The sequence below is a fragment of the Nelumbo lutea genome, chromosome 4 (genome assembly GCF_056320005.1).
Source record: "Nelumbo lutea isolate HS-2025 chromosome 4, American lotus-T2T, whole genome shotgun sequence".
In the NCBI taxonomy this organism is placed as follows: domain Eukaryota; kingdom Viridiplantae; phylum Streptophyta; class Magnoliopsida; order Proteales; family Nelumbonaceae; genus Nelumbo; species Nelumbo lutea.
The window spans coordinates 11,865,046-11,874,708 of NC_142687.1; the positions used below are offsets into that span (position 1 = coordinate 11,865,046).

A 9,663-nucleotide genomic window follows, 5' to 3' on the forward strand; every position below is an offset into this window, starting at 1 on the left:
GTAGTTTCATACATCGACAGAGTCACCTCGGGCTCCCTCAGCAGATCCTCCGGCGTGTGGCCTGGAACTTGAGGCTCCTCATCTAGGGGCAGCTCGGTACGAGTTCGCTTGGCGACCCGCTTCCTCCTCTTCATGCCCTGGAACAGGTGCCCCCCACGAGTTCTCTCCGCATCCATCACAACTGTAGAAACGAGTTCGACATAAAAAAAAATGAAGGAAAAAAGCAAGCAAGAAATCGCAGAACTAGAAACCTACCCAAACTCAAACCGGCCACAATAAGCTTGGCCTCCGTCAAGTACTCATGACACTTTAAACCTTGTCGTGCCCATTGCCGGAGGCCCTTTACCGTCTCTTTGTCGAGAGTGACACCAGAATCAGGAGCGACCTCACCCCACCCTGTCTGAAAAGGGCCATCCTTGCGCACTTCGCACGCCAAAGTAGTCCTGCTTCCATGCCGGGACCTTTATTAGGAAGATCGTGCAGAAGCTTAAAGCCCGGGCGAGGAGAAAGGTAATACGCCCGTCTTCCCCCAGGAAGAGAACTTGCTTGTCTCTTAAGCATCAAGATGGAGGAGAATATCTCCAAGTCTAAAGGAAATTCTACTCACAGAAAAGGGAGATTGTCCCCACTAGGTTCCGAATAGAGTTCAGGTGAAGCTGGCCAATGGTAACGCCAAAGTGGTTTATGACTTCGACTAAAAGGGGGTGGAAAGGCAGTCGCAGCCCCGCGGCGAGCTGCTCTCGAAAAATCATGATCTCGTCAGGACCGTGTTCCCAAGGAAAACTACCCGAGGGAATGAAATATGTATACCCCCTAGGCATATTGTAAGACATGAGTATAGATTGGAGCCCCTCGGGCGTCATGGTTGAAGGACCAAACTTATCTAGCATCCGACCTTGGCGAGAGGTAGACGCCAAACTGCTCGAATCTGCTCGGCCTACGGGTTCATAGTCATCCTCAAGTTCCACCTCGGGATCACTAAGGCAGTTGGGGGATACGACTCGGTTTGTAGAACCTACATCAGTCCTACTTGAAGAGTCGTCTGAGCTATCAAAGCTAGACATCGAGGAAAATAGGTGGATTCAGGAAGGTACTCACCGTAAGAAAGTTTTGAAGGCTCCAGAGACAAGAACAAGCAAAAAAACCTTGGAGGCAAAGTAACCAGCCTAGACGCGAGCTGAAAAGTTGACCCGAGCTCAATAGGCAAACCGCAGAAGTGACAAATCGACTGGGGTCCCCCACTATTTATAGCTATAGTAACCAAGAATGAACCGTGCAGATCAAAGACGATCCGGTAGCCCACATTCGCGCTGATAGCACGTCCCCTGAAGTCGAGGCGTGATTGGCGCACGTCTTTCCGAAAAGAGCAAAACGTCAGCACACATCTTTTGAAACCGACGTCGCACCGGCACACGTCTTTCCGAAATTAACCGCGCCGCACGTCCCCCTACAACTGACAAAAACTGCTAGCGCACGTCCCTTCAGAACGATAAAGGCGCGCTTTCTTCAAATTTAAATGACCCACTGTCACGTCCCAGCGGCACAGATTTTTGAAATTTAAAACGCATGCTGTCACGACCATCAACATTCATGAGCAGTAGGCACGTTTCCCACCTCCTCGGAACCGAAGAACCCTGGCAAATGCAACTCGCGCAGTCAAGATTTGAAGGACGGGACAAATCCACTTACCACCTTGCAAAACCCCCCGCACCAGGGCAAGACCCTTGGCGCGAGGAGTGGGGGGGCAATTGATGAAGGATGATTTAGCCCGACCTCATAGTTATGTGACATGTGGCAAAAGCAACAGCTCGGCACAAAAGCAAGCCTAAGGCATTTTCACCAAGAGGAGAAACCAGCGGACCGAGCTCCCTACTAGGGGCCCGTACTCACCCTTGGCCCGAAACCGGAAAGAAATCCATTGGCCTGCCTTGCAACAGTTCGAGACATACATCGCCGAACTGACCTGCCTTGCCACAGTTCAGGACATACCTCGCCAAACTAACCTACCTAGTAACAACTTGAGATACACCTCACCGAACTGACCTGCCTTGCAACAGTTCAGGACATACCTCGCCGAACCGACCTACCTGGTAACAGCTCGGGATACACCTCGTCGAACTAAGCTACCCTATACATACCTCCGAACTCAAGACTTTGCCTCGCTCACCACTCCACACCTTCAGTGCACCAAAACCAAACAAACCGTACTATGCCTGACACTAAGGAAGTCCATTCCCAAGGGCGTCGCACCTGACTGGCTTGGGATCTAACGCTTGACGGCCGCACTCTAAGCGGCCACCTGACACCGCCATCTCCAGTTAGAGAGACGGTTAGGCAGTGATGGTTCTGTCCTAGTAGAAAGGACGACAGCCGAATTGACAAACGTAAGGGTAATCATACCCGACCTGACAAGGGGCCTCGGAGCGAGTGCGCGAAGTGATTATAAGAGCCCCTTGCCCCCAGCGAACAAGGTATGTGAACTTTGCGCCATCTGGTCTACACTTTGCCTTTGAGAGATTACTAACTTAAGATTCGGAGTTATCACATCGGGTTCCCCCCGAGTTCTCTCATTTTTCCCGTTTCAGACTCCCCGATGCTCCAGCTCAGAGGCGAGTTCGTTGACAGCTAAGACCGACCGGATTGCGCTCCATCAGTTTCTATTTTGATATTTGAATGTGTATGAAAAATAATGCAAAGGTAATATTTACAAAATTTAATTTATAATTATAAGTTTAAACTATATATTAATATGTTATTGATAATATTCATATTAAATTACTCAATTTAATCAATAAACATTATAAAGTTTTAAACTCTATATTATCTTTATTGAAAATCAAGTTTGAAAAGAACATGCTTCATTTTTCTTTAAGGGGGGGAGTAAAGAAAGAACAAGTTTTGCGGGTATACCTTGGAACCGCCAAGGCCAGAGCTAACCCTAGAACAGGGATGCAAACGGATCAAATCGAGTTTGAATTAGATAAATAAAATTCGACACTATTAAGAGTCAATCCGAAGATCAAATCAAATCTCATATGTATGGATTCAAATTTGAATTTGATGAAGAAGTCAAATTTCAAATATAATCCAATTCGATTTAAAATTCTTAAAAGTTAATAGATTATTAAAAGAAAAATAAATATATAATAATTAATAAAATAAAACAAAAATTACAAGTATCTTTTCAACTATTTTCATCATCATATATATATACATGTTTTCTATAAAAAATGAATATAACAAATTTACAAAAATACAATATAAGTAAAATATTTATAAATAGACAAATAACATGTATGTGTTATATATATTTATATAAGTAAATAAATAACATATATATCAGATCAAATATTCTCGGATTAGATAGGGGGTGGGGGTGAGGGATCCAAATCCGATATGATCTGAAGATCCAAATAGGAGGGAGATTTGGATCCAACAAAATATGATAGGATCAAAACCTGATCCATTTGCACCCCTACATTGAAACCAATCTTCACGAGGTAGGTTTTGGTTCCAAAAACATAGAAGCGACTAGGGGTGGCAACAAGCCGAGCTTTTCACAAGCTGCTCAAGATCGGCTCGGCTCGATTTCAATCGAACTTGAACTCGAGCCCAATTTAGTGGCTCAATTATTAAATGAGCCGAGCTCGAGCCTACTAGAGCTTAGATCACGATCCGACTCATATATATATATTTGATATTTAATATATATATATATATAATAAAATTATAGAAAAATAATATATATATAATATAAATATTATAGTTATTAATTATTATAATTCTTAACTTTTTAAATATAAACTATTTTTTATATATTTTTTCTCAAAATCGAACTTGAATCGAACCAAGCTCGAGCCTTGTAAAACAGTCTCAAGCCGAGCTCGAGCCTGGAACTATTTGGCTTTGCTCGGCTGGAATCCACCCCTATGAGAGACTCATACTAAGTAGGTTTTAGGTTTTTGCATGAAACGAAATTGAACCTACTCATACTCCCCCTTATTACATTGCCAAGAGCGTAATTCAGTATCCCAATGTGAGATTATAGGTAATTCTCCCCAATACTCAGCTTGATCTATTTATATTTATATGGTTGATCGGGTTGATTATTTGATTAGGTTGTTTTTGTTAATGCTCTGGTTTTCCACCAAGCTTTCTCAATGTATAAGAAAGAAAGAATTTGACAGTGTCTTATTCTTTGCAAAGAATTAGTTCTGATTTATGTTACTACTTACTAAAGGTACTATTGTGCTTCACGTGCTTATTTTTCTCTCGTTTTTGGAAAGAGTACAACAAATTTGTATAATGTAAATATAGATTTAGAGATGCAAAATATCAGGTTTTGCATTTGCATATTCTTGTACCTATACTCTCTCCAAACTAATAACGTGCTTGGCTATTTTCGTCATTTAGAAATATTGTCTTCAGCCAATATAAATCCTAGAAGGGTATTTTGATAAATTAATTTTCTCCATAAATTAGCAGAGAGAGGGGGCAAATGTTAGAACCTGAACGTTCAGGGGGTAATATTAGTGCCACTACCTCAAAGTAAGGGTGGTAAACTGGTAATCTCTTATTTACCCAAAAAAAATGCAGCGAATTACATATTTGCGATGTGCTGCGTTTTTATCCAAATTCTAAAATTTGACTTATCTAATATCCAAATCCAATTGCTGCTCTAAAAGCATTCGGTGCAAATGGAGACCAAAAAACTTGGCACGGGAATGACCAGAAACCCTAGATTGAGTTGAGTTTTGAGTGTCTAACTGTCTACGTTCTAGACCGTAACTCCGCAACCCATGGAGATGGGTTGTATCTGGATGAGGCGAGCGGGGGGAACCAACTGCTTGGTGGTCATGAAACCTGCCATATCCTCGATAACACCGATTGCGTCCTTCCCAGTGCCCCCTTCAGAACCACCACGACGTCTAATTTCTCTATTTTCTTCATCTTGCCGTTTGTTTTCGAAGATCGCTTGTTCTTCTCCCACGGCGGCTCTTTCGATAGACGACTACGAAACTGGTAATATCTTTCTTCTTTCTTTCTTTCCTTTTTTTTTTTTTTTTTTTTTTTTTTATCTTTTACGTTCATTCTGCATTCTGCAACACACAAGGGATTCTGAAGTTTAATTTGTGTCTGATCTTCCTAGCACTCTAAGTAGTTTATAACTCGAATATTTCAAATTAAGTTGTTCTATTTTGAGTTATGCTTTTGGATTTCTTTTGACATGTCTTTTGGTGCTCTTCTTTACTAGGTACCGTGAACGGTAGCATAAGCTCCAAGAGCTCAAAGGTGCTCCTGAAGGGAATGAGATATTCTGAACTTGAAGTATGCCTTCAATTCCCTTTTTGGTCTCCCAGTCTTAATTTTTACTGATAAAAATTTAGTCATTTTCATCAACTTGGTGCTTGAATGTACATCATTTAGCATTTTTATCGGTAGTGGATCACAATTGTGAGAATCTCTATTTGAACAGAAATGGGTGCAGTCACATGGATACAGGCCAGGGCAGGCTTTAATGCTGTGGAAGCGTCTGTATGGAAACAATATTTGGGCACATTGTATAGATGAATTGGAAGGTTCATCACCCCCATCATTGTCTCTTTTGTTTGTGCTTTTGCGGTTGTGTATATTATATGACATTACTTGTGCTCTGAATTTCAATTGCCTTTACCAATTTCAGGTCTGAATAAAGACTTCAGAAAAATGTTGAGCGAATTTGCTGAATTTAAGGCATTGTCTTTAAAAGATATTCATACAGCAACGGATGGAACTCGAAAGGTGAGCTTAATCTTTTCTAGTTGTCTTTAATTCGGTATATCAGGGTATCTTTTTGAGCCAACACCAACCATGATTGTACATGCATTGTTTCTTGTTGGTTTCAGTTCCATAAGAATATTCTCATTGATTGTGTACTCACAGGAGGCTGCAGATTTTGTTCACTTTGGAAGATGGATTGGGTATAGAAACAGTTGTAATTCCTTGTAAAGGAGGGAGGACTACTGTTTGTGTCTCAAGTCAAGTAGGTTGTGCCATGAATTGTCAATTCTGCTACACTGGCAGGCAAGCTTTTAAACCTTCTCCTTTTTAGTTTCAGCTTTGCAGTTTGGTATCTACAGTTATCAGTTATAGTGATCTAGTATGGTCGGCAAGTTGCATGACGAATGCATACATTTTGTAGGATGGGCTTAAGAAGACACCTAACAGCCGCTGAGATAGTGGAGCAGGCTGTTTTTGCTCGACGTCTGCTCTCAAGTGAAGTTGGTTCTATAACAAATGTTGTATTTATGGTGAGTATAACAGTTTTGCCAAATGTTTAATAAAAATATTGATGGATGAAAAAAAAAAGGGAAAACTGATTACAGAATCTTCTGAATGCTTATCAAGTATTAACTTCAAAAACTCCTTGGACCAGCCATTCTTCCTTGTTTCTGTTATATTTGTATTTCATATTGTTGCCCATCATTCACAGCCCACCGGAAAATTATGGGCAAACCACACTAGATTCTAGTGGTTGGGGTTGCCTTGCCTACACTTGGCCTCAAAGCAGATCCTGGGGGCTTACCCCCAGATACTCTGAAAAGGCTGCTGACCAATGTATCTATATGAGATGGAGTGGGTTTTTAATGTTTACCTTTTTGGTTTTTTTATTTTACCAATATTTTATTTTTGGGGTAGGATTTTTTGCTTCTTTTCTTACATTCAAGTTTGTGTAGATGTTAATGTTATCATCACTCTATCAATTTCTCATTAGTAGTTGATAGTTTAAAACTAAATGAATTTGTAGGGAATGGGGGAACCACTCCACAACATTGAAAATGTCATTAAAGCTGCCGACATAATGGTGGATGAACATGGCCTTCATTTCAGTCCTCGAAAGGTTACTGTTTCAACCAGTGGACTTGTGCCTCAGCTGAAACGTTTCCTCCATGAATCCAACTGTGCGTTGGCAGTCAGTTTGAATGCAACAACAGATGAGGTAACCACCTTTTCCACACTGGTGGCATGTTTATGTGTACATGCATGCACACTTGCTGGGATAAAGAATTCATTCTTCCATTACAAAACATTTCAGGTCAGAAACTGGATCATGCCAATTAACAGGAAGTATAACTTGGGTGTGCTTCTTGAGACTCTTAGGGAGGAACTGCGCTTCAAACATAATTATAAAGTGCTATTTGAATATGTGATGCTTGCAGGAGTAAATGACAGGTTAGAGAAATACCCCTTTCCTCTGCTTTGCTAAGGCCTTTTTATTCTGGTCAATAATTTTCAAATAGACAGTGCTGGTTCATTTTTGCTACATAGCATTGGAAGTTCATGCTTTCTTTGCCTTTCCTTCATGTACATGTACTCAAGATAGGGATGGCAACGGCGTGGGTTCGGGAGGGTTTTGTATAAATTCTAGACCTACACGTCTCTCTGAACCTCCCAACCCGTACCCTCCCCAAAATCCATAGTGGCTTTGATTTCTAGAATCCAAACTCTCCACTCACATGAAAATGCAAAACCCTCCCCACATTTGAGGGTGGGGTGAGTTGGGGGGGAGGGGGAAGTTGGTTCTAGAACCCATATCTAATTTCCTTTTATTTCCTGTTATGTTTGTGCAATAAAGTGATAAGCAAGTAAAATAAGATGAACAAACATCATAATTTCGAATTATTTGATTAAAACATGTAGGAAATAAGGAAACAAATATACTATTAATTATCCTTTGTATAAAATTCAAAATATTATTAAATTTGACACCTAATATATATATGTTCATATGCCTTCCAACAATATGCAGGTTGGGGAGGGTCAGGTTTAGCCTAATACTGTACCCTACCTATACCTGTATGAGTTGTAAAATCCCCAAACCCTTCCCCGCTCCTAAATCTGATTTTTAAGAAAAAATTCCACTCCGACTGAGCAGGTAGGGACGGGTACCCACCAGGTAGGGTAGAAATTGCCATCCCTACTCAAGCTTGTGTCTAGGCTAATGCGCCGTCCTAGCAAATTGAAATAATATTTTTCAGTTAATGGATGCCGTTAAAAGTGTATCATATATGCATTTTCTGCAACAAAAAGGTTAAAATTATCCATCTGTATTTTTTTACTAGCAGATTATGTAATTAAGGTCCATTTATCTCTTAGGTTTCTACCTTCATGAAATTCTACTTCAAGTTTTATGCTACATCTTGCAATTAATTGGTAGCTTCCCACCTTTATGAATTCTACATCTCATTTACTTTGCCTTCTGGAATCATTTGGCTAAATATCATTAAATATGTTAGGACTTATTTTTCTATTTACCATTTATTAAAGTAGTGAAAAAAAAAATCTCTTACAAGAAAAATTATTGGCTAATGCACAAGGTGGGCAACAAGAATAACAACAGAGGGAGTCGCAAATACCAATATTTTAAAACCCAACCCGGAAACAGAACTGCTTTTCTGTCCAGGTGGTGGGTCAACGGTTTAACGCTTAGGGTAAAAAAGGCAAGCCATGACATCATAAATAAAATAAAAATGGATAGAATATCTATGCAAATAAGTTTCTTGGATTGATGGGGAGCACCAGGCTAGTATTTGGTATGGAAACTATGAAAATCTGTAAATGGCTATCCTTGATGACCATTCCAGATTGGTAAGACTTCTTCTATATACTTTCATTGTGTTCATGACTGTTCCATATTTGTGCTTGATTTTGGTCTAGAGGATGTGCAAGATGGGATCTCATCCATGATCATCAAAAAAGCTGTCAACTTTGAGTTTACCAAGCTATGTCTGAGTCTGTCTTCTACGTTTAGGAGTTACTGCTGCATTTTTTTGTCTTTGACTCTTCGCCCATGTAAATTGTGATCCGTTCTTTATGTGATATTGTTGTCTCAAACCTTTGAGATTCCCATCTCTGACTTGTTTCGTAAGCAGCAGTTTCATTTACCTGGTACGCTTTTGTATGCAGCATTGAGGATGCAAGGAGGTTAATTGATCTTGTTCAAGGTATACCTTGCAAGATAAATCTCATCTCCTTTAATGCTCATAGCGGGTCTGAGTTTCGACCCACCAGTGAAGAGAAGATGATGGAGTTCCGGAATGTTCTGGCAGAAGCAGGATGTGTTGTTTTCCTGCGGTTGAGTAGGGGGGATGATAAGATGGCTGCTTGCGGTCAGCTTGGCAAGCCCGGGGATATCCAGCCTCCTCGACTCCGTGCTCCACCTCGATTCCAAATGGCTTTATGAATATCAGGATTCAGGAAGGTGACTTGGGGATATGGTATTACCGTTGGGCTCTTCATGATTAAAACTAAAGGTGAAAAGGGTGCACCTACCGGTTTTAAGTCCAATCCCCAAAGCCAAGGGGATATGGTATTACCGTTGGAATACTTTAGATTGTAATTTGTAAACCATTAACCATACCATTATGATTGATGCTATATATTTTTTATATTTATTGATAGAGACGAGGGTTGATGTGAACTCGAAGGTTTCTTCTCATCGACCTTGTTGCTAGTTAGTAGTTACAACTCCCAAGGAATTTTCTTCAAATTGGCTTTCTACATGCCGTCCTGTTGTGTGTTTAGAATTAAGAAGATTATTGGGATATCCTCCACCATGTGCCTGCCATCATCTCAACTGCAACGGGTATGCCCTACGTACCTACCATGTGCCCCCCTCCCCCA

The 9,663-nt window shown here is 40.6% G+C and overlaps 1 protein-coding gene across 1 annotated transcript; it reads left to right on the top strand.

Moving 5' to 3' along the window:
• Positions 1-4,459: 4,459 nt before the first annotated feature.
• LOC148853933 (Radical SAM superfamily protein) lies at positions 4,460-9,540 on the top strand. Its single transcript, XM_088985570.1, has 9 exons — positions 4,460-5,022; positions 5,255-5,328; positions 5,477-5,579; positions 5,684-5,781; positions 5,933-6,063; positions 6,182-6,290; positions 6,788-6,979; positions 7,076-7,212; positions 8,947-9,540. Exons 1-9 carry the CDS (start codon positions 4,800-4,802, stop codon positions 9,221-9,223), a joined length of 1,344 nt encoding a protein of 447 aa, XP_088841696.1. The 5' UTR covers positions 4,460-4,799; the 3' UTR covers positions 9,224-9,540.
• The last annotated feature ends 123 nt before the right edge of the window (positions 9,541-9,663 follow it).

Coding starts and splice junctions, on each gene's coding strand:
- LOC148853933 (XM_088985570.1), top strand. CDS start 4,800: ATGGAGATGGGTTGTATCTGGATGAGGCGAGCGGGGGGAACCAACTGC. Junction 6,064..6,181: donor CAATTCTGCTACACTGGCAG/GCAAGCTTTTAA, acceptor TACATTTTGTAG/GATGGGCTTAAGAAGACACC. Junction 7,213..8,946: donor CTTGCAGGAGTAAATGACAG/GTTAGAGAAATA, acceptor TTTTGTATGCAG/CATTGAGGATGCAAGGAGGT.